Source organism: Somniosus microcephalus, chromosome 1 (genome assembly GCF_052327205.1).
Source record: "Somniosus microcephalus isolate GS21.2 chromosome 1, FLI_Smic_1.0, whole genome shotgun sequence".
Lineage (NCBI taxonomy): Eukaryota > Metazoa > Chordata > Chondrichthyes > Squaliformes > Somniosidae > Somniosus > Somniosus microcephalus.
Genome location: NC_140987.1, coordinates 55,849,208 through 55,875,068, shown reverse-complemented (window position 1 = coordinate 55,875,068; position 25,861 = coordinate 55,849,208). Strand labels below are relative to the sequence as shown.

Here is a 25,861-nt window from a genome sequence, read left to right as displayed (position 1 = left end):
GAAGTTGTCAAGGGAGCTTATGGTTGTTCCCTTCGACATCCTCCAAAGAAGCCATACCTCAAAAGTGGAAGGTTGGCATTAAGTATAAAGAACTAACAGCATTCTGCAACAAGTACTCAGGAAGCAAAACTATTTTTAATTAAAAAAAAAATGAAGACCATTCTTAACAATGCCAGGCTTTTTAAAGATAGATAGCATCAAAATGGCAGCTCTCGAAGGTATCGCGCCAGTTTTGTTTTGGGAGCAGTTTGTCCATGAACTGCTAGAGTGGGAAATATAAGTACACAGTCTCTTAACACTCATTTGCACGCAATTTACATTGGTGCACCCTCTTCAGGCGAAGTCAGGTGGAACCACCTGAAAAACCATACAAGAAATTCAGCTGCAATGCTATTCAGGTGCGAGACAGGAGCAAAGCATTAGCACCTATTATCATGCTCATTGAGCTGATCTTGCTGACAGTATGCATAGGACACATTTTTCAGGTGCTGTTTGGGCACTAAACCCAGCAATATCAATTTAAAGTCCAGGAAAGAACAAGTTGGAATTTTGCCTCCTTAAATTTTAAACCATAATGGAAGTTTACCTCGATTGGGAACAACTTTTTGATCGGCGCCTGTCTTTTGATCGTGAACGCTTTGTATGAGGACTCTTAGAATCACGCCCGTCTTTGTGTCTCGAGGGAGATCTTTGTTGCGACCTACTCCTGGAGCATCTGAAGAATAAAGCCGGGAATAAAGGATTTTTTGTGACAACACAATTACAAAGAGGTTCAAAAATTAAATACATGTAGCGCTTTTAAAAAACACAGAAAATATTGGTAACTAGCCGTATAATTACTTCAAAGTAAAACAAAACCCAATTTTTCTTTTAAAGAAGTACTTTTGTCTGAAAATTCCAGCTTTTTAAAAATCTGTTTGTAAAGAAACAACCAAGTACAATAATTTTCTGCATTCCAGTGATCACTAAATAGAGAGCTATAAAAAGAACCCCCCCCCCCCACTGCACATAGAACAATATAATAGGTGGCATGGTATGTCACAATGTCCAGTTACCTGGAGTCCAACTCCGACATATGGCATGCAAGCGTCCACTAAGTGATGCTGACTAGGGGTTTAATATTTCAGCTGGTTGTAGAGTCCCACAACAAACCTCAGTGCTTCTGGACTGGAAAGAGGAAATATCAGCCATAATTCTGGCTCCCAGCTGCTGTCAATAACCCCTGCTGGAAAATGCGTACTTGGATATTGGATAAGGATAGGAATTGGCTGTAATGTCCTCCCCAGAGTCGAATACGCTGCTGACATTCATTGTTTAGGCTTACACTTGAAGAATGAGCAGTTTGGTGAGATACTGTATCTTATAGCCCAGCGTGAATTAGCATCTTCATGAAAGAAAATTGGAGGAGACTGTCTAATGCTATACCCTAATTCAGAATGTAATGTTCAGATTGAATAAATGGGGTGACCCAGTTTACACTGCAGACTCTCAGCAAGAACAGCTCAATAAGCATGATGATAATTTTTCTCTTCACATTGTACCTTACGACAGAACAGCCAATGGATGACATGGATTGGATTTGATGAGCAGAAAAGGAGGACAGGGCTGCAAAAATGAAGGGAAGCAACTGCATATCCAATAAGCATTCAAGAACAACAACAACTTGCATTTATATAGCGTCTTTAACATAGTAAAATGTCCCACTGTGCTTCACAGAGTGTTATCAAACAAAATTTAACACCGAGCCCCATAAGAATATATTAGGACAGGTGACCAAAAACTTGGTCGAAGAGGTAGGTTTTACCGAGCGTTTTAAAGGAGAGAGGCAGAGAGGCGGAACGATTTAGGGAGGGAATTCCAGAGCTTAGGGCCTAGGCAGCTGAAGGCACGGCCACCAATGGTGGAACGATGACAATCGGGAATGAGCAAGAGGCCAGAATTGGAGGAGCACAGAAATCTAGGAGGGTTGTAGGGTTGGAGGAGGTTACGGAAACAGGGAGGGGCGAGGCCAGGATTTGAAAACAAGGATGAGAATTTTTAAATCGAGGCATTGCTGGACTGGTATCCAATGAAGGTCAGTAAGCATAGGGGTGATAGGTGAATGGGACTTGGTGTGAGTTAGGAGACGGGCAGCAGAGTTTTGGACGAGCTCAAGTTTATGGAGGGTGGAAGACGGGAGGCCGTCCAGGAGAACATTGGAATAGTCAAGTCTAGAGGTAACAGATGAGGGTTTCAGCAGCAGATGAGCCGAGGCAGGGGCAGAGATGGGCGATGTTACAGAGGTGGAAGTAGGCGGTCTTGGTGATGGAGTAAATATGGGGTCGGAAACTCATCTCAGGGTCAGCCTGCATACATTTCCTTGCACTCATAATTTGCTGCAGTTTGATGGTATGAAAGGATAGGTATTGTGAGAAAGAGATGTGCTGTGCCGGTAAAGCAAAGTTTCATTATCGAAGACCGAGATTGAGGTCTACTGTTGCACTATATGAGTGGTGTAATTGTCTTTTCTGTCATGATCACCAGATGAAGAGTGAAAAAACAGACCACCTTTTAATGTCACAAAGAAACAAAATTGTCTAGAGCACTGCCAAAATTTAGAAAGGAACCTATTGCCCATTGGCAGAAAAAAAATGAAGACTAGTAAATTTTTTAAGACTCCACTCCTGGTGCAGGGCCTCACTTAATGGGAGCATGAACTGGAGAATCTGACAAGCAGATCAGCCTTCCCAAATCACAATGCTCCTGCTGATAAAGGATTGTTGGATTTGCAATCCCATTGAGGAGGGCTCCACAATGGGAGTGAAGCCTTACAATATTTACCGGTAGAAATGTGAGCAACCCTAAAAATGAATTGACAGGTAGGTGTGAAAATCACAAACTGTGGACTCAAATCACATCATCAACAAAGCCATTTTTAAAAAGCATGTGAATATAAATGTTTCAACTGCACTGTTTAGGATTAAATTATTTAAATATTTATAAGCTAATTTAAAAACATATTTTGGCTAATGTTAAGCCGACATTTTTGCATGCTGCAAATTTACCATATTTAAGTGATTTAACATCCAAGCAGTAAGCTCCCAGCAAATTAAAAACATAATCAGTATCTTACAAGAAGAATGCATATACGGTGTTGCTGAAATCCGACGAGGACTTTAATTTATTAAGGTCACAAATCAATACATAAATGTATGCATGGTTTCAGACTCACTAAGAACTGTATCACGGTTCAAGGAATTGAATAAAAGCCCATTATTAAGTTTAGTAAAAATCTTCAGAACAGTTGTAACCATTTTTCCAGCGCAGAATAGACACGCAATTCAACAGTGTCAATTTCTAGTATACCCTTTTTTTAAAAAACAAATTTATTGAGAATTCCCTTTGAAAAGGTTCAGAACGATCAAATTTAGTGAAAACCTAAGTTTTCTAGTTACTGAAGTTAGTAGTATTTAGCATTCACTGCGTCATGCTCCTTCAATGAGCGAACTCCATCCATGCCTCTGCCAATGTTAAAATTTCAGCAACAATGTGCCACACAGCAGCCCAACCACGAGAGTCCTTACAAACTTTCCTCCCACTCATCAACCAGGGGAGGGAGGGAAAAACAGACAGGCAACATCTGGTCATAATAGCAGTATGGCTGAGATCAGGAATTAAGGAGTACAGGACTCTCTCCACTGATTCTTCACAACCCCATCACCTAACATTTTGTTAGGACCTTCAAATATGATGCCTCCATTTTCAACTGAAACTAGGTCAGGCACTTATGATCGTTATTTAAAATCTAGTAAAGTGGTTAATTTGTCCTGCTTAATGTCATAATTGCCAAGTTAGTGTTCATAGGCAGACTATTGGAGTCGTCACGTAAAGATGCCTACATGTAGCCTGGAGGGGGGCAGGCAAGAAAAGAGAACATAAATATATAGCTTTTGTAAATGAATATCATGTATACTTCCATAACAGTGTATCACAATTTCAATAGGTCAACATATTTTCAGGACGATCTAGTCTGGTTTTTTTTACTCAAAAATCTTCTAACTTTTGAAAATGATCAGATAAAAGAATTAGCCTTTACTGCTAGTTACAAAGACTCTTTTATCTTAACAATTCTGCCCACAACACCCATGATATAAGAAACCTGTACAAATGAAATAACTTTTTTACAGTTACAATAATCAAAATTCTTTGAAATGTAAACTAAGTGCAACTGCAGTTGAGGTATTACAGGTGTTACTAATCACGGTACAGTAGAACTTGCCATGGGAGAAGTTGAAAGAAATCAGGGGCATTACTAGACTCATTGATCACCATATCCAAACAGTATGAGGTGGAAAAAAAGCAAATGCGATGCTGTGTTATATTGCTAAATCAGTTGAGTTTAAACCCCTCAGAAGTGATGCCGAAGCTGTTGTGGTGACCAGAAGAGTACTCAGTGCTCCAGGTGTGGCCACTGCCAGTGTACTGAATGCATTTTTGGTCTCCATGACATAAGGGACCATCCAAGCCCTAGAGACAATGCAAAGGCAAGCAATGGGGCTTATCTCAATGTCAGGCAGATAAGCTAGGACAAATGCCTTGATAAGCCAGAGCTCTTCAGCTCAAAAATAGATGTTTCAGAATGAACCCGATATGGGTATGGTAGCCTCGTAGTTATGGTACTGATTAGCAACTCATAGGTTGTGAGTTCAAATCCCACTAAGTTATGAAACGGAGTTAAATATCCAACTAGTTCACTAGTGTCCTTCAGAGACTGGAACTTATCAACCTTACATGATCTGGCCTACATGACCTCAGTCCCATACTATGATACTGACTCTTAATGCCCTCATGGCAACTAGAGACGGGCAATAAATGCTGTCTTAACAGAGTCTCCCACACCTCAAGAACAAATAATAAGAAAATACTTAACAGGATTGAGAAAAGTGAACCCAAATCACTATTTTTATACACCAGAACAAGAAACCACCAGTTCAGGTTTGTGAAGGAGATGTTTAGGACAGAGTTGAATACACAGACAGAAAGTAATTGTTTACACAGAGGTTGCTCAACAGCTGGCTGGGTTGTTAGGAAGGTTGGTTGAGGGTAGGATACTGGATTAATTTAAGGAACAGCTAAATGCTCTAACAGGTAGGCAGGAAGGTTGTTATTCCAGAAGAAAGAAATCAAATGTACCACTGGGCCTTCTTCATTGTGATGTCCCTAAAATCTCTAACGTTAATCCCGATAAACAGGATTTTCAAAATAGCAAATCAAATCTTAGAGATAAAATTGGTTTCACATAAAGACATGGGCAGTATTTACATTTACAATAACCACCAAACAAAATAAAGTGATAATAGTATTTTTTTCCTATTTCACATCTTTATAACATAAATGTGGTTTAAACAAAATATTTGTTAGTAAGTCATTGAAAATGGAATTTATCCCAGCTTTTAGCAGCGCATACTCAATATACGTGAAATATTTGGTGCTCATTGCTAAGGAAATATAAGAAAGCAGAGAGAGAAACAGACAGAGAGACCATTTTTACCATCAACCTTACCCGTGTACAGAAAATGCACAATCCATCTCACCGTGGAGTCCACCCTACTCATCCAGTCACCCAAGAGACAGCTTTTAAAAAAAATCTCCTTAACCCTCTGAAGACATGCAGGCAAACTCCACAACCTCCATCAAAACCTTCATCTCCACTATTCAAACCTAGTCAGTCAATCTCCAAATGACACTTCCATGCACCTTGCAGCCTAGGAATCCTCACATTTCACAAACATCTGAGCATCTTCATTCATACTCACTCCTATAACATTCAATCAATAGCAATAATTTTGTGGGACAAATTCCATATTCAATGGCTTGCTATTGAAACTTCTCTATAAACTGTTCATTAATATTTACAAATGTATTTCAGTTATTTATTTTACCTGCTTGTACCAGACTCTTCTATATTTTCTCTCTAACTTCTTTTTTATTTTAAGCCCATTTTAAAAGCTTAGACACTAAAATGACTATCAAAGGAATTTGGAAGTAAGTTTCAAACAGTTCAGTTATGTCACTCTTACTGTGGCTAATTCAAGATCTTGAAAAAAAAGACAAGCAAAAACCTGTAATTTCTCTCACATGTATCATCAGATCAGCCATTCTGAGTTCATGGAGGTAGCCTGCATAACGCCATCGTACTCACTGAGTATCATGTTTCAGCAAGTTACTTCCAGCTGCAGTTAGGGGAAAGAAAATACCACAAAATGGCAGGCTAATTTATTATTTACCAATTAGAGGTATGCTGTACAAAACAGATTTTTAACTTTTTTATTTTTGTTAAATGCAAACCTTCATTCAGGGTTCATCACAGAACAGTCAATGAGAAATATTAGGCAGTATTCATTAAATATAATATTCAAGTTTTGCACAGGGACCAGGAAGGGATGTTTCTTTAATGTCATAAATATTAAAAAGTCTACTGAGATGATACTAAAAACCAAAATGATATAGACAGCAGTTCTGAAATTCATCACAGCAATCACTTTTTCAGGAGGGAATCTATTTGGATTAGATTAGTCTACCTGCTCAAATTGGCACAAAGACTTAAGAACTAAAAAGGGTTACAGTAGGAGGAAGCATTCATAAGATAATATATGGTTACACGGTAACCAGGGACTAGTCAGATGCAAGTATGCAATTTCCCAACCCCACCCAGCCCAGCCCAGCCCAGCACTCTGCTTGCTTTAGACCTGGCCCAGTGCTTCCCCATGTAAACCATTCAGCCTAACGAAAGAATATGAAACAAGCGCTATGAAAATAATAGAAACTGCTTTTTATATGCTGAATGTCGGACACAAGATGATTACATTTATTATGGACTCATCAGAATGTGTAATATGTAATAATGCTATGCCTTTATCTCAGAATGAATCAAAACATGAAAATAAGTGTTTAGGATGAATGATGTCCAACTATTTAAACAGTGCAAGATCTGATTAAATTGAACCCTGGCTGTTCAGGGATCAGCTCAGGTGATCTATGATAAAAAAAATTGAAAACTCTTCATCTGATATTTATTTGAAATTTATATTTTCGCAATCCCAATCGCATTCCACAACTCTAAACTCACCAGAGAACTACTGTATCAGTGGCCAGCGTCAGTGTTCAATGCTGATCAGCATCCTTTCAACTCATGGATGTTGATCAGGAGGAATTTGAACCCAGTGCATAGCTCCACGAAAAATGCCAATAAACATTTGTGCTGAATCACTTTACAAAATTATTAATGCTTTCAGAAACTAAAGTCAATGCCCATGCCAAGGGTTTAAGCAACAAGAATTCTATTAAACTTTACTCTTTTATAAAATCTCTTACAACTGCATTTTTGTTTCTCCCCCTCGGGAAATTATAGCACAGTATTTATGAGTGTACAGTCAATTCAGATAGAACTGTCAATGCTTGGTCAACAAATGTTGTATCTTTTCAAATCAGCTGCACTTTTTTTGTGAAACTATGTGCCATTATAGATTATATTTGCTTTTGTATAATCTAGTCTCAAATCAATACTGTAATAATTGCAATAATGCCTACATTTTAATTTAAGCAAGCTTTCGTGTTCTTGATATGTAGTTACCTTTAAGTGGCTTGAGAATTATAAATTTTAAATATATATATATATATCTATCCCACTTTATATATGTAAAAAAAAATGTAGAGCAAGAATTGCAATAAAATGTCACAGTACTATATTGTATCATATATATATATATATTGAAAAGCAGTGGACTTCAGAAAAAGTGACACAATGCAAGACGTGACAATAAGAAAAAGAGTTGACAATAAGTGATTGCCACTTAAAGAAATCAAACATGTTCTTTATTTTTCTAGGTTACTATCTTTAGAAATTACCAGTTTTAACAGGGGATTTCTATGTCTTTAGCAAACATCTGTATACATGCAGATGATAAAATACCTAATGAAATATGAAACCCTTAGAGTCTACACAGCTACATCGCAGGTAAACATCCTTTGCTTAATGCCTCACCTTTGTTTTGAACTGGAACGAGATCTTTTCTTTCGAGATCGGGAATACGATCGGGATCTTCTGTTTTCTTCATCAATTTCTTTTTCCACCACTTGAGTAAGTAAATTAAAAAATATAATGGGTAATACCCTTAAGTTACATAGAATTGCATAGAATGTACAGCACAGAAACAGGCCAATTTAAGTGGCTAGAAAATTACAAATTATAAATATATATTCCACTTTAAATACGTAAAAAAGTGTATAGCAGGAATTGTAATAAAATCATAGTACTGTATTGTACTTAATGCAGCTGTCATTTTGAAATTAATTTCAATTAATACCAGTGTGCTATATTCGTTTCTTGCTATTTATAGTCCATTAGATAGCAAACTAATGGCAATTATGTAAAGACAACAAACAGAACTACAACACCTCGTCAGTTTTCTTTTATATTAAATTTGGATTTTTTCCTCAATAAATAATATTGACAATTTGTCTTGCATCTAAATGATGAAAAACTTTATCTTGAAATGAAAATATCCACATGCAGATTGCCAAACTGTTAAAGAAATATGCTCAGGACATTCCTCATAATTGCCTCACTTTGGAGCATTCAATTGACAAGTTTACCCTAAGGGCTTATTTTAACTTTCAGCGATGGCGAAAAACAACAACAACTTGTATTTATATAGCACCTTTAAAGTAGTAAAACACTCCAAGGCGTTTCACAGGAGTATTAAAAGACAAAAAAATGTTGACACCAAGCCACATAAGGAGAAATTAGGGCAGGTGACCAAAAGCTTGGTTTTAAGGAGCATCTTAAAGGAGGAAAGAGAGATAGCGAGGCGGAGAGGTTTAGGCAGGGAATTCCAGAGCTTATGACCTAGGCAACAGAAGGCACGGCCAATGGTTGAGCGATTATAATCAGGGATGCTCAAGAGGGCAGAATTAGAGGAGCGCAGTTATCTTGGGGGGGGGGGGGGGGGGGTTGTGGGGCTGAAGGAGATTACAGAGAAAAGGAGGGGCGAGGCTATGGAGGGATTTGAAAACAAGGATGAGAATTTTGAAATCGAGGCATTGCTTAATCGGGAACTAATGTAGGTCAGCTCGGCAAAAGTGGCTATAGTTTTTTTTAGGAATGGGTAGAGAATCAGGAAGATAAGTGCAACATACAAATATAATAATTCAATTTAAAATTACATAGCACTGCATCTTTAATTTAAGCATAATTTTGGTCTGGAGCTCTAACTGAAATACTGAACAGTCATTGAAATGTAATTAAGTAAACATTTAGTTAAATGGTGACTGAGGATAAAATGTTTAATGTCAAATATCTATCATGAAAATCTGAGATTTACTTCTTTACACTTTCATTTATTATACCTGGTTCAATAACTGCTGATATAAAGGACTGTGCTTCTCTCACTCTCTTCATCACTTCCTCAAGCTCTTTGGCAGCAGCCTGTGGTGTCATCTCAGGAGGCTTCACAATCGCATTATTAGAATGATTGATTCTGAATTTTAAAAATACAAAAAATTCCTTTCAAACACATACAAACATATGCAGAGATTCAAAGTCCTTCCTGGAAAAGCAACATATGGAAATTACTGGCCTAAAAGTCTTCTTGCTAATTCGTAATACAGAACATATTGAAATTGTGCAGATCCTTTTTGATTCAACACAGAACTTCTTATGTTTCACAATCGTCTTTCCTTTACCAAAATCTATAAAGAGTGGGGACAATTTTTTCCATGTGTGATTGGATGCACTAACAGTGTGCAACAAAATCATTTATATGGGCAAAATGAAAATGCACCTAGGGGCACAACACAACTGATTGTGAATTCACAGGAAGATTCCAGAAAAGGACAATGTCCACTGAGCACATAACTGTTTCCATAAAGAGCTGCAAACATTTGTTTGCCCGAAGCTAAGAAGCAAAAATTGTGTTTTAAAAGCAGCCAAAATGCTCTAAGGCCAGTAGCCAGGCCTGCGGCTGTAACTGCATTCTGGCCCCCGTTTCTAGGCACAAGACAACCAGACGATTCAAATGACCTGACCCACCAAATACAGATATAGTCACTTTCGATGCACTGCACCTATCCAGTACTTGGGGATAGGAGTGGATGAATTAAATTTAGAGTCTATTTCCTTCCAGGATATTCTGCATTAGGTATGAAGGTATGCTTGACAGGAACACTGTCCAGAGAATTGACACTACAGTGTTGCAGCCCTATCTCCAAACCATCCTGATCAAGGCTGTGGTTGGGAGTACAGGATTTTCCCTGCAGTACTTGACTCAAGAGATTGTGGGTTCAAGTCCAATGACATAATGACATACCAGTGCAGTAGCAAGAGAGTGCTGCATTGTTGGAAATGATGTCCTTCAGCCGAGATGTTAAACCAACACCCGGTCTGCCTGTTCAGGTGTATGTTAAAGAACTGTAAAGGTGTATGTTAATGTTCCAACATTGGAAGAAGAACAGGGAATTCTCCCAGTGCCCTGGCTAACATTGATCCATCAACCAATATCATCCAAAACAGATTCATTGTTTGTTTATCTCATTGCAGCCCTGAGGATCTTGCTGTCCACAAAATGGCGGACACATTTTCCAATGTAATAACAGTCACTATAATTCAAAGTAATTCACTGCAGATGAAGTACTTTCCAATGTTTTTGCAAGTTAAAAAGCGTTATATAAAATACAAATTCAAATGAAAGGAAAGAAGCTCATAAAAGTTACCCCTATTTGTGCTTAGGATGTCAGAAAGATAACATGAGAACTAGCAAAACAGCCAAAGTATTCAAAAGTGCTTTCCCAGAGATGCTGGGGGTAAAATTCAACTTCGGCGCAAAACAGATGTCAGTGGATCGGCTGCCTATTATAATCCCGCCTGATTTTCCTTTCAATTGACGTCAAACTACCCGTTTTACAGCCCTGTCAAAGTTGAATTTTACTTCCACAGACACTGACAGCCACCTTTCAATAATGGCCAGCTGATGCAATGGTCTTTAATCCTACCTTTCTATTTGTCCTGAATCCTGTTTTTGCATTTGCAAATTACAAGACATCCACATCAGTTCCATCTCATACAAAGTGTACATGGTAACAAATAAATATTAAAAAATGTATAGTTCTAAAAAAGGAACATTTTTAAATATCACTTTGCAACAGTATACAGATCTATGCCCTAGCAGAGGTACCTGCACAAGCACAATGCCTCACTGAAAGGGTCAGCCTTCTAGGCTTTAGTTATATTAGTTTTCCACTGTAATCGTTCATGAGATTCAGCTTAGATTTTGAACTTTATGATGGAATGAACTGTTAATACTTTTGTTTCCTGTTTGTCAGGTGTATCAAAATTGTAAAAATGTTTATAAAGAGCTGTTTTACAATTCTGCTACATCTGGCGCACAGAGAACATCTTTTCACTTTGAGCGCGATCTTACATAGAAACATAGAAGATAGGAGCAGCAGTAGACCATTCGGCCCTTCGAGCCTGCTCCGCCATTCAATGAGATCATGGCTGATCATCCAAATTCAGTACCCTGTCCCTGCCTTCTCCCCATATCCCTTGATCCCTTTAGCCTTAAGAAATATATCCAACTCTTTTTTGAATATATTTAATGAACTGGCCTCCACCGCCCTCTGTGGCAGAGAATTCCACAGGTTCACCACTCTCTGGGTGAAGAAATTCCTCCTCATTTCAGTCCTAAATGGCTTACCCCTTATCCTTAGACTATGACCCCTGGTTCTGGACTCCCCGGCCATCATAAACATCCTTCCTGCATCTAGTCTGTCCAGGCCTGACAGAATTTTATAAGTTTCGATGAGATCCCCTCTCAATCTTCTAAACTCCAGTGAGTATAAGCCCAATCGACACAATCTCTCCTCATACGTCATTCCTGCCATCCCAGGTATCAGCCTGGTGAATCTTCGCTGCACTCCTTCCATGGCAAGAACGTCCTTCCTCAGGTAAGGCTGTGGGGACTACGGTCTCCTGCGTAAAGAAATAGGCAACACAGCGAGCTACAAGAAATAGGTCTTTACTTCAACTCTCACAATACAGTACTGAATTTGCAAAGCCCGCGAACCTGTGATGACTCACGGATTGGTCACCTGCTGAAACCTGATTGGTTTTCCTTCTCTCAGCAGCAGGCAAGTCTGAACATGCCTTATTCCTCTCAGCTTGCAACTGTCTTGCGGGGGGGAGGGGAATACAGCAGTTAAAAGGGGATTATACAGGTTTATCTACATACACAGTGTTTCCCCAATGTGGCAACGCCACATACGCCCCCCCAGAATCCTCGTTAACTGTAAAAGTCAGTCTCTGCGGAGGTTTGAACAAGCGGCCGTAGCGGCTGTAGTAGCCATCTGGCGTGTGAGGAGGGCTGTCTGGGAGGTCGGCCGGTTGGTTCGTCGGCTGGTCTGGCGGCTGGTCTGCCGGTGGGCTGGCTGGACGGGCTGCCGGCAAAGGTGGGGCGGCGGCCGGGAAGTAAGGTTCTGGCGTGTCTTGGTCCTCTTGTGGGGCCGCCGCTAACACGGGAGGTCTGCCCCGCCGTGGGGGAAGAGCCGGCCGAAACGGGAAGCTGAGGTCCAGGTGCGCCGGTTTGAGGCGGTCTACTGAAATAAGGTCCGGCTTCCCGCCAACGTCGATAAGAAAAGCTTTGTCCCCCGTCTCCAATACTGGAAAGGGGCCGGTGTATGGTGCCTGCAGCGGGCCTCTGTGCGCGTCCCGGCGCACGAAGACGAACTCCGCATGTCGTAAGTCTCGAGGCACGTAGGACGGCTGTGGGCCGTGTTGCGAAGTGGGCACTGGACGGAATTGCTGGGCCGCGTCCTGGTGCAGGGAAAGCTGTCTGGCGGCCGACCACGGCTCCGTTGTCAGGGGGAGGAAGTCGCCTGGTACTCTGAGCGGTTGGCCGTAGACCATCTCGGCCGCGGAGGCCCTCTTTGGGCGCAGTACGCAATCCCAGGAGAACCCAGGGTAGTTTGTCGATCCAGCTGGTGTCGGCCAGGCTGGCGCGGAGGGAGGCTTTCAAGGAACGATGAAAGCGCTCGCAGAGCCCGTTGGCCTGCGGGTGGTAGCCTGTTGTCCTGTGCAACTTGGTGCCGAGGCCGGCGGTGATGGCATTCCACAAGTGGGAGGTGAACTGGGGGCCTCTGTCCGAGGATATGTCGGTCGGCGCGCCGAACTGGGCCACCCATGTCGAGACGAATGCTCGCGCGACGTCGGTCGTGGTGGTGGAGGCGAGGGGAATCGCCTTGGGCCATCTGGTGGTGCGGTCGACGATCGTGAGCAGGTGCATGAAACCGTGCGACGGCGGCAAGGGGCCTACCAGATCGACGTGGACGTGGTCGAAACGCCTCTCGGGCACCGGGAAACACTCCAATGGCGCCTTGGTGTGCTGCTGGACCTTAGCGCGCTGACACGCCATGCATGTGTTGGTCCAGTCTCTCACATCCTTGTGGAGTCCAGGCCAGACGAACTTGGCGGACAAGAGTTTCTGAGACGCACGCATCCCTGGATGCGAGAGGCCGTGGATGATGTCGAAAACTCGCTTGCGCCAGGCGGATGGGACGACTGGCCTAGGCGAGGGGACTGAGACGTCGCACAGGAGGGTTGTGCCTGCTGCGTGGAAGTGGATGTCGGCCAGAGTGAGGCTGGTGGTTGACGTCCTGAGGGCCTGGATCTCCGCGTCGGCGGCCTGGTCTCTCGCCATGCTGGCGTAGTCGACGCCCAGGTGCACTGCGTGGAGCGAGGGTCTTGAGAGGCAGTCGGCCACCAAATTGTCCTTGCCGGCGACGTGGCGGATGTCCGTGGTGAACTCCGAGATGAAGTTGAGTTGGCGCGCGGACCAGGGTTCGGTTACTTTGGCCATGGCGAAAGTGAGCGGCTTGTGGTCCACAAACGCAGTGAACGGCCGGCCTTCCAGAAGGAAACGGAAGTGCCGGATTGCCAGGAACAGGGCCAGGAGCTCTCTGTCGAACATGCTGTAGGCCTGCTCGTTCTTGCGCAGCTGTCGGCTGAAAAATGCCAGTGGCTGCCACGCGCCTTCGACCCACTGTTGCTGGACGGCGCCAACGGCGTAATCCGAGGCGTCCGTGGTGAGGGCGGTCTTGGCGCCCGGGATGGGGTGGGCCAGTAGTGTGGCGTTGGCCAAGGCGCTTTTGGTCTGGTGGAAGGCTGTCGCCATCTCGCTGGACCAGGTGAGTTGCTCTTTGCCCGTTTTGCCCCTGGTGGCTTCGTAGAGGGGGCGCATGAGTGAGGCGGCCTTGGGCAGGAAACGGTGATAGAAATTGACCATCCCCAAAAATTCCTGCAGCGCCTTGACCAAGGTGGGCTGGGGGATGTCCGCCACCGCCTGCACCTTGGAAGGTAGGGGAATGGCTCCCTTTGGCGAGATTCTGTGGCCGAGAAAGTCAATTTGGGCTGCTCCGAACTGGCATTTGGCCGGGTTGACGATTAGCCCGTGTTGGCTGAGGTGCTGGAAAAGAGAGCGCAAATGCGCGATGTGCTCGGCCTTGCTGGTACTAGCCACGAGGATATCGTCCAGATAGACGAACAGGAAGCTCAGGTCCCGTAGGCCGGAGTCCATGAGCCGTTGGAAGGCCTGTGCGGCGTTCTTGAGCCCGAAGGGCATGCACAGGAACTCGAACAGTCCGAAGGGGGTAATGACCGCCGTCTTCTGGACGTCTGCGTGGTGGACGGGGACCTGATGGTAGCCGCGAATCAGGTCGACCGTGGAAAAGACCGACTTTCCTGCTAGGTGTGCTGAGAAGTCTTGGATGTGCGGAATGGGGTATCTATTGGGCGTGGTGGCGTCGTTGAGCCGCCTGTAGTCGCCGCAGGGGCGCCAGCCACCGCCCGGCTTGGGCACAATGTGGAAGGGGGGACGACCAGGGGCTGTTCGAGCGGCGGATGATGCCCAGTTTCTCCATCGTGGCAAATTCTTCCTTGGCCACCGCTATCTTGGCTGGGTCCAGGCGTCTGGCTCGGGCGAACACTGGTGGTCCCGTAGTGGCGATGTGGTGCTCGACACCATGCTTGACTGCCGCGGCTGACAAGGTCGGTTGTGTGAGCCTCGGGAAATCTGCGAGTAAGCGGGCGTAGTCGTCATGCGCCGGGGCGGAGCAGGACCCGACGAGGGCCGGGCTGTTGCTCTGCTGGCAGGCCAGTGAAGCGAAAGTTGCTGCGTCGATCAGGCGCCTGTCGCGGACGTCGACCAGGAGTCCGTGGGCGCAAAGAAAATCGGCGCCCAGCAAGGGATGTGCCACCGAGGCCGTCGCGAAATCCCACGTAAATCGCTGGCCATTGAAACAAACCTCGGCCCGTCGCTTTCCGAAAGTAGCGATGGCTGCGCCATTTGCCGCCACGAGGGGTGGGCCGCTGCGGCCTGCCTGGATGTCGAGCTGGGAGGCAGGAATTATGCTGCATTAGGCTCTAGTATCGCAAAGGAATCTGCGCCCTGAAAGGGAGTCGGTTATGTACAGCAGTTTACCTGCGGTGCCGATGGGCATCGTGGCGGCGGGGGTGCGGTCGAGCGGGCCTGGTGCGTTGGGCCGGGCGGCCATCTTGGTTTGATCGAAAGAGCAGGGTGCTCTGCAGCGTTGGGCCTTGTGGCCGAAACGCGCGTGGTCGTAGCATAGTTCTGCAGCCTGGCGTGGCGGCGCGCGCTCGGTGGTGTCGGGGAGCCTCGCGGCTGCACAGCAGAGTTGGGCGACGGCGAAGACTTTGTCCGCGGCGGCTGCCAGTTGTACGCAGTCCGTGATCGGGGACCCCGCGAGGGCAGTCTGTACCTGCTGAGGAAAAGGGCCCGAAACAAGAAGCAAGCATCCGGCTCATCAACTGGGTCGGGGTAGAGTCGCCGAGGCCTGGTAGTGAGAGAAGCCTGCGGGCCCTCTCCTCACTGGACAGGCCATAAGCCTGCAGCAAGCGGCCCTTAATGGTTGAGTACTTGCCGGTCTGTGGTGGGTTCCACAGCAGGTCGAGAATTTCGGCGGCGGTGGAGCTTGCTAGTGCTGAGACTACGTGGAGGTACCTTTCTTCATCGTCTTGAACCCTGCGAAGGGTGAATTGGGCCTCCGTGTGCGCGAACCAAGCTGGTGCTTGGTGTTCCCAGAAGGTGGGGAGCTTCAAGGACACGGCGCCGGCCGACATCGGGCTGCTGCTGGTTGCCGTCGGGTCATTGCTGGCCTCTGTAGGGCTGCGTGAGGCGGGGGCTTCGGCCGCCGACATTCGGGGTCACCAATGTGGGGGACTACGGTCTCCCGCGTAAAGAAATAGGCAACACAGCGAGCTACAAGAAATAGGTCTTTACTTCAACTCTCACAATACAGTACTGAATTCGTAAAGCCCGCGAACCTGTGATGACTCACGGATTGGTCACCTGCTGAAACCTGATTGGTTTTCCTTCTCTCAGCAGCAGGCAAGTCTGAACATGCCTTATTCCTCTCAGCTTGCAACTGTCTTGCGGGGGGAGGGGAATACAGCAGTTAAAAGGGGATTATACAGGTTTATCGACATACACAGTGTTTCCCCAACAAGGCGACCAAAACTGCACACAGTACTCAAGGTGCGGTCTCACCAAGGCCCTGTACAACTGTAGCAAGACATCCTTGTTCCTGTACTCGAACCCTCTTGCTACGAAGGCCAACATACCATTTGCCTTCTTAACCGCCTGCTGCACCTGCATGCTTACCTTCAGCGACTGGTGCACAAGAACACCCAGGTCTCTTTGCACTTCCCCTTCTCCCAATCTATTGCCATTCAAATAATAATCTGCCTTCCTGTTTTTGCCACCAAAGTGGATAACCTCACATTTATCCACATTATAGTGCATTTGCCATGTTTCTGCCCAATCACCCAATCTGTCCAAATCGTACTGAAGTTTCACGACATCCTCCTCACAGCTTACCCTCCCACCCAGCTTTGTGTCGTCTGCAAATTTGGAGATATTACATCCAATTCCCTCGTCCAGATCATGAATATATATTGTGAATAGCTGGGGTCCTAGGACCGATCCTTGCGGTACCCCACTAGTCACTGCCTGCCACTCGGAAAACGACCCGTTTATTCCAACTCTTTGCTTTCTGTCCGCCAACCAGTTCTCTATCCAAGTCAATACCTTGCCCCCAATCCCATGTGCCTTAATTTTGCACGCTAATCTCTTATGTGGGACCTTATCGAAAGCCTTCTGAAAGTCCAAATACACCACATCCACTGGTTCTCTCTTATCTATTTTACCAGTTACATCGTCAAAAAATTCCAGTAGATTAGTCAAGCATGATTTACCTTTTGTAAGTCCATGTTGACTTTGTCCGATCCTGTCACTGCTTACCAAGTGCTCTGCTATTACATCTTTTATAATAGATTCTAGCATTTTCCCCACTGCCGATGTCAGGCTTACCGGTCTATAATTCCCCGCTTTTTCTCGACCACCTTTTTTGAATAGTGCGGTAACATTAGCTACCCTCCAATCCATGGGTACTGTTCCAGAGTCTATCGAGTTCTGGAAGATGACCAGCAATGCATCTACTATTTCCAGGGCCACTTCCTTAAGTACCCTGGGATGTAGATTATCAGGCCCTCGGGATTTATCGGCCTTTAGTCCCATCAATTTTCCTAACACCATTTCCCTACAAATACTGATTTCTTTCAGTTCCACCTTTTCATCAGGCCCTATGTTCCCCGGCATCTCTGGGAGGTTATTTGTGTCCTCCTTTGTGAAGACAGAACCAAAGTATGAATTTAGTTGGTCTGCCATTTCTTTGTTTCCCATTATAAATTCCCCTGATTCTGACTGTAAGGGACCTACGCTTGACTTCACCAATCTTTTTCTCTTCACATATCTATAAAAGCTTTTACAGTCAGTTTTTATGTTCCCTGCTAGCTTACTCTCATATTCTATTTTCCCTTTCTTAATTAATCCCTTTGTCCTCCTTTGTTGAATCCTAAACTGCTCCCAATCCTCAGGATTATTGCTTTTTCTGGCCAATTTATATGTCGTCTCCTTGGATCTTATGCTATCCCTAATTTCCCTTGTTAGCCACGGATGAGTCACCTTTTTTGTTTTATTTTTATGCCAAACTGGGATGAACAAATTCTGTAGCTCATCCATTCGGTCTTTGAATGTTTGCCATTGCCTATCCACCGTCAACCCTTTGAGTGCCATTCCCCAATCAATCCTACCCAACTCGCTCCTCAGACCATCGTAGTTTCCTTTATTTAAATTGAGGACCCTAGTCTCTGAGTCAACGACTTCATTCTCCATCTTAATGAAGAATTCGATCATATTATGATCGCTCAGACCCAAGGGGCCTTGTACAACAAGATTGCTAATTAATCCTTTGTCGTTACATAATACCCAGTCTAAGATGGCCTGATCTCTGGTTGGTTCCTCGACATATTGGTCCAGGAAACCATCCCGTAAACACTCCAGGAATTCCTCCTCCACAGTATTGTTACTAATTTGGTTGGCCCAATCTATATGTAGATTAAAGTCACCCATGATGACTGCTGTGCCCTTATTGCACGCTTCTTTAATTTCCCTTTTAATGCCATCCCCAACCTCCGCCTTACTGTTGGGAGGTCTATATACCACTCCCACTAATGTTTTTTTCCCCTTAGTATTTCTCAATTCTACCCATACAGATTCCACATCATCAGAGCTAATATCCTTCATTACAATTGTATTAATCCCTTCTTTAACCAGTAATGCTACCCCACCTCCCTTTCCTTTTTGCCTATCTTTCCTGAATATCGAATACCCCTGGATGTTGAGTTCCCAGTCTTGGCCATCCTTGAGCCACGTTTCCGTAATCCCAACCAAATCATATTCGTTTACCTCTATTTGCGCAGCCAATTCGTCCACCTTATTACAAATGCTCCTCGCATTAAGACACAAAGCCTTCAGGCTTGTTTTTTTAACGCACTTAGACCTATTAGAATTATTATTTACTGTGGCCACGTTTGATTTAAACCGTTGATTTCTCTGACTGCCACTTTTGTTTTTCTCCTTCCTATCTTTTGCTTTTATCCCTGTTTCCCTTTCCTCTGTCTCCCTGCTCAGGTTCCCAACCCCCTGCCATTTTAGTTTAAACCCCCCCGAACAGTGCCAGCAAACCTCCCCGCAAGGATGTTTGTCCCGCTCTGGTTCAGGTGCAACCCGTCCGACTTGTATAAGTCCCACCTTTCCCAGAAGCAGGTCCAGTGATCCAGGAAACTAAAGCCCTCCCTCCTGCACCAACTCTTTAGCCACGCATTCATCTGCTCTATCCTCCTATTCCTATACTCACTAGCACGTGGCACCTGGGAGTAATCCAGAGGTTACAACCTTTGAGGTCCTGCTCTTTAATCTGCTACCTAGCTCCCTAAATTCTTGCTGCAGGACCTCATCCCTCTTCCTACCCATGTCATTGGTCCCAATGTGAACCATGACCTCTGACTGTTCACCCTCCCCCTTCAGAATGCCCTGAAGCCGTTCAGTGACATCCTTGACCCTGGCACCAGGGAGGCAACCATCCTGGAGTCACGTCTACGGCCACAGAAACGCCTATCTGTACCCCTTACGATAGAATCCCCTACCACTATTGCTCTCCCACTCTTTTTCCTCCCTTCCTGAGCAGCAGAAGCACCCCTGGTGCCAGGAAGTTGGCTGCTGCTGCCTTCCTCTGGTAAGTCATCCCCCTCAACAGTATCCAAATCGGTATACCTGTTTGAGAGGGGGATGGCCACAGGGGTCCCCTGCACTACCTGCCTGCCTCTACTGCTCTGCCTGATGGTCACCCATTTCCCTTCTGCCTGTGCAGCCCTTACCTGCGGTGTGACCAACTCACTAAACGTGTTATCCACGACCCTCTCAGCATCGTGAATGCTCCAAAGCCCATCCATCCGCAGCTCCAGCGCCGCAATGCGGTCTGCTAGTAGCCGCAGCTGGATGCATTTCTGGCACACGTGGTCATCAGGGACACCGGCAGTGTCCCTGAATTCCCACATAGAGCAAGAGGAGCATAACACGGGGCTGGGCTCTCCTGGCATGACTTACCCTTTAATTAATTTAAATTAATTCACTATCACCAATTAAAGATAACTCTAAGGCGCTTGTATGGTTTACCAACAGTCCCTGCTACACCAGAAAAGACCTTAGTAACTATAAACTAGAGTTAAAATCTTGCCAGCCCTGGGGAGGCAGAATCCCCAACCCGCCTCCATGCCGTCTTCCCAGGAGGCGGGTAGCCAACCCGCGCCGGGTCCCGTCTCCTGGAGGCGGGAAGGGGATTACAGCCACTTAACTGCCTATTAACAGGTAGTTAACAGGCAGTTAAGAGGATTATCCCCATTTTTCCAGCAGAGGCGTAGGCTTCCCGACGTCGGGAAACCCCGCCAGGGTCACCGAGGCGAGTAGTGGGTCGGTGGGTCTGAGGGATGCAAAAGTGCGCTGTGGAGGTGAGTATTGGGTGCAAGTGTGGAGAGGTGAGTATGTGAGGTGAGTGGAAAGTGATAGAAAATGTTTACTTACCTTTGTTTCTTCCTGCAGGCTTCAACAGTTGGGGATGCGGAGAGTCTCGCATCTCACCGGCAGAGATGACAGATGGCTGCTGCATTCTCCAATACAACATCCATCTAATTTCTGCTCACAAAAGAGGTCTGATGAGTCTTGAATACAAGAACTCATCAAACAACAGAGAATGTCAGTGTTTGACAGCTTCACAGAGCTGTCAAACGATGACAATTCATCTGTCAAACTAAATGCCGACAAGCAGCAGTCCCGCCTCCAACACGCCTCCATTGACAAAATCGCCCTCTTTGTGTTTGCAATTCCCAGCTCTGCTGGTTTGGCCAATATCGCTGTGAGCTATTTTATTTGCAGTCTAACAAAAGATGAAAATTATATATTAGGGAGTAGGAGCATCTGTAAAAAGATCAAATGGCAAGTTCACAGGCAGCCATTATAATATTTGATGGATTTATAACACGCACATCAGTTAAACAGCTGGTTATTAGTTTAAATCAATAATCTAAACAAATAAAAACCTACTTTAAAGGCCTGTCCCCAAACATGGCTCCATTGAAGGCCAAGGCGCGTAGCACTGAAGACTGCTCAGCAAATTCCACGAAGGCAAATCGAGTTGGCTGCGTCTCATCCCCTGCCATACGTACAAACTTCACCTCGCCCACCTGGCTGAAAAATTCTAGTAGCTGGTCTGCTGTTGTAGTCTTTAAAGAAAAATTAAGATAACATAATTACTGTCACTGTTACAGGACAGTACACCCATTGTGACCCATAATGTTGCATATATAAGGGCTTATTCAGCAATCCTGCAGGCCCAGTATGGAGCATTGCTCAGATGTACCACGGGTCGGAGAATGGACACACAAGTGCTGTAGCCCTTGATCTTGTGCTCCCTTTTGGACAGATTCCATACTAGCAGCTCAAGATTGCTGAAATTGCTCAATTGAATCACAAGAGCTGCAAGTGGATAAATATTTGAACAAGAATAGTTTAACAGGAGAACAGGTAGGAGAATGGGAGTAAGTGGATAGTTCTTTCAGGGAGCAGGTGTGATAGGCTGAAAGACCTCCTGCTGTGCTGTAAAATGTTATGACTCTATAACCAGAATAATTTTTGATTTCTCAAGTAGTAAGCTATTGTTATTTTATCGTTCATAAAACTCTGAAGGGTCATCAATTACTTAAATTCCCTTAATTTGTACATCTAGTAGCTCTCCAACATTCAGAATAGAACTGAAGTACTAAACTGTAACAAGAGGAACAAAAAATAGAAATTAATAGAGTCAAAATATCTATAAAACACTCCACATTTAGAAATAACAGCTTACATTTAGTGCTTTGGGGCCTTTAACATAGAAAAACACAACAAAAGCACTTCACAGGGGAATGATCAAAAAATGGATACCAAACCAAAGGATGAGATATTAGGAGGAGTGACCAAAGTTTAGCCAAAGAGATGGATTTTAAGAAAGACCTTAAAAGGGGGGGGGGGAGGTTGAGGGGCAGACGGATTTAGATTGGGAATATAGGAACAAAGAAGGGGGTGTACAAGAAACCAGAAAAATCATTTTTGGCAGTTAACAAATGTGCAAATTCCAAAAGACATTCAGTACTCAAAAGGGTTAAGCTGCACTGTTTCATTGCAGTCATGTGTGCCAGTGGCAAAACACTTGCTCTGGTGCTTTTTTTTTTTAAATTGCAGTTTACTTCAAAATCTTCATAAAATAGATCAGGTTGTGTGTGTGTGTTTTAAAGCCACACCCACTAATACTTCAACAAATTCAATGCAATCCCCTCCTCATCTCTGTGCTGAGGTTCTGTGCTGTCAGAGGAAGAGAGAGTTTGGGGGAAGGAGGTTACTCAGACTAGCAAAAGGTGGGAAGTGGTGTTCCACAAGGATCGGTGCTGGGACCACTGTCATTCACCATTTACATAAACGATTCGGACGCAGGAATCGGAAGTACAATTTCAAAACTTGCGGACAATACCAAATTTGGTTTGGGGGGGGGGGGGGGGGGGGATGGGGGGGTTGTAGTTCATACAGAGGACCGTGACAAAATACAGGAAGACATCAATAAACTTGCAGTATGGGTGTGTAATTGCCAAATGAACTTCAATATAGATAAGTATGAATAATAAGTGTCTAAATGGAGCAGAGGGATCTGGAGGTACTGATAAAGAAATCACTGAAAGTAGCGACGCAGGTTAATAGGGCCATAAAGCAAACACAGCACTGGGGTTTATTCCTAGAGGGACAGAATTGAAAAACAGAGAAGTTATGTTAAACTTATATAGAACCTTGGTTAGACCACACTTGGAATACCGTGAACAGTTCTGGATTTCCATATTATAAAAAGGATGTAGAGGTACTGGAGAAGGTGCAAAAAAGATTTACTAGAATGATACCAGAACTGAGAGGTTATACCTATGGGAAAGAGTGAACAGGCTGAGGCTCTTCTTTAGAAAAAGGACTGAGGGGTGATCTGATTGAGGTCTTTGAGATTATGAAAGGGTTTGATTGGGTAGACATAGAGAAGATGTTTCCACTTGCAGGGGAGACCAGAACTAGGGGCCACACATATAAGATAGTCACTAATAAATCTAATAGGGAATTCAGGAAAAACTTTTTTACCCAGAGAGTGGTTAGAATATGGAACTCACTACCACAACAAGTAGTTGAGGCGACTAACATAGATGCATTTAAGGGGAAGCTAGATAAACACACGAGGGAGAAAGGAATAGAAGGATACGTTGATGGGGTTAGGAGGGTGGGAGGAAGCTCGTGTGGAGCATAAACACTGGCATGGACCTATTGGGCTGAATGGCTTGTTATCTGTGCTGAAAATACTATGTAATAAGTAGGCGTGAGGCCATGAAAGGATTTAAACACCCATTCTTCCCACATACAACCTATTTCTCAGATGTTCCGCAAAGGTATATCTGTATTAATAATTGGAGACTTCACCTCATTACTGGCTGCTTGTGGTGGAGTACTTAATTAACATTTATAGGATTCTGCTTAAGTAGTTTGGCAGAAATGCAATTTTGGATCTCTTTCCAGTCCTTATACTGGTTTTGCCTTCTGAATCTAGCACTATACATTCCCTGGGCATGTATGTTTGTAGTTTGAATGCAGGAGCCATGCTCTTGTATACAATGGGCTGCAATTTTTTTTAATTTGCATCTTAAAATATAGTACACACAAAAGACATCAGTGGTTGCAGAGAGGGTTTAAGATGCATGAAATATAATCACTAATGCTGAAATATTGGCACAAAAGTATTATAGCTTATTGAATAATGGTTCATCAAGTCTGTGCCGGTAGATTTCTCTACGAGACGCCTAATCAAACTTACTCTCATAAGAACCTAAGAAATAGGAGCAGGAGTAGGCCATTTGGCCCCTCAAGCCTGCTCCGCCATTTAATGAGATCATGGCTGATCTGATCTTGGGCTCAGCTCCATTTCCTTGCCCGCTCCCCATAACCCTTGATTCCCTTATTGTTCAAAAATCTGTCTATCTCCACCTTAAATATATTCAATGACCCAGCCTTCACAGCTCTCTGGGGTAGAGAATTCCACAGATTTACAACCCTCTGAGAGAAGAAATTCCTCCTCATCTCAGTTTTAAATGGGCGACCCCTTATTCTGAAACTATGCCCCGAGTTCTAGATTCCCCCATGAGGGGAAACATCCTCTCAGCATCCACCCTGTCAAGCCCCCTCAGTATCTTATGTTTCAATAAGATCACCTCTCATTCTTCTAAACTCCAATGAGTATAGGCCCAACCTGCTCAACCTTTCTTCATAAGTCAACCCCTTCATCTCAGGAATCAACCTCGTGAACCTTCTCTGAACTATCTCCAATGCAAGTATATCCCTCCTTAAATAAAGAGACCAAAACTGTATGCAGTACTCCAGGTGTGGTCTCACCAATACCCTGTACAGTTGTAGCAGGACTTCCCTGCTTTTATACTCTAACCCCTTTGCAATAAAGGCCAGCATTCCATTTGCCTTCCTGATTACTTGCTGTAACTGCATGCTAACTTTTTGTGTTTCATGCACAAGGACCCCCAGGTCCCTCTGTACTGCAGCATTTTGTAATCTCCTGCTCAATCCCCACTTTTTATATTCTTTTTCAAGTTCATGCCCTTTTAAAAGAATTTCGACAATGGTTTGTGGTAGATAATTCCACATTCTACCCAGTTTTTTTTCCTAACCTCCCCTTTAATTCTTTAATGATCACCTCAAATTTATGTCCTATTCTAAGTGTCTCCCTGACCAGTGGAAACAATCTTTCACTATTTACCCCTTAATAATATGGAAGACCTATATCAGGTTACCCCCTTCTCAACTCTAGTGGGGAAAAAACTATCTTCTCACATGGATCTTCATAACCCTTTATCCCTGGTAATACTGTACTGCTCAACATTTTTTTCCTTTCAATTTATTTTATCTTCCACAGGAAAAACCTGAGTCTGGCAAAACTATTGTTTTTACAGTTTTTTTTTTACAAATGTCATAATATTACTAATGATAATGGCAATACTTGAATTCTGTGAATAGTCAACCTAAAAGACTAATACTATCATCCCATTCCTTAAAAAAGCACACTCCAATTCCTCTGAACTATCTCTGACCGGCCATTTCTCTCTAAGGATCATTGGCATATAACTACACTCTCACCTCTGCCACTACTCCCTGTTCAAGTCCCCCCAATCTGGCTTCTAGCCATCACCAGTGATATCCTGTATGACTGTAACCACGTCTCCCTGTTTCTCCTTGACCTTTGTGACTTTCAATACTGTTGACAATCCCATTCTCGCCCAGAGTCAATCTGTATGGCACCATTCTTTTGTGGTTCCATTTCAACCTGTCCCAACAGTTACTCATCTCTTCTAACAGTTTGTCCTCCTCTGTCCCCGCATGGTAACCTATCGTGTGCCCCAGAATTTCCTTCTTGGTTCTCTCCTATTCATGACTTACACGCCACCCCTCAATGACATCATCCGCTATTATGAAGTCGCCTTCCATGTGTATGCAGTAAACACCTAGGCCTAGAAATTCAGTGGCCTGCGCCACCCGTTAGTGCCCTAAGAGGGCACTTAGTGGGTTTTGCACCACTGGCCACGCCTCCCACTAAATTTAGCGGGACGCTAATGGCGGCGCTAGCTGTTAGCGGTGCACCGCTAACGATGACGTCATCGCTGTGCACAGCGCCCTGCTACCGCCCCGATCGTGAAATTTAGTAGCGCCCCCTGCTTTAACGCCAGTCGCAATTTGCGACCGGTTCAGGGGGGCCTACCTGCGGCAGTAAAGGCGCCGAGGTGTGGGGCGGCCAT

At 44.4% G+C, this 25,861-nt stretch overlaps 1 protein-coding gene across 1 annotated transcript in view; it reads right to left on the bottom strand.

The window, feature by feature from the left end:
* The window catches only part of srek1 (splicing regulatory glutamine/lysine-rich protein 1), a 97,163-nt gene that overhangs the window by 29,367 nt on the left and 41,935 nt on the right, over positions 1-25,861 (bottom strand). Inside the window, exons 5-8 of the mRNA XM_085981669.1 lie at positions 21,048-21,226; positions 9,388-9,518; positions 8,024-8,114; positions 587-715 (exon numbers count right to left, since the gene is read on the bottom strand). Of these exons, the coding sequence (XP_085837795.1) occupies positions 587-715; positions 8,024-8,114; positions 9,388-9,518; positions 21,048-21,226 (530 nt within the window). The remainder of the gene's footprint in view (positions 1-586; positions 716-8,023; positions 8,115-9,387; positions 9,519-21,047; positions 21,227-25,861) is intronic.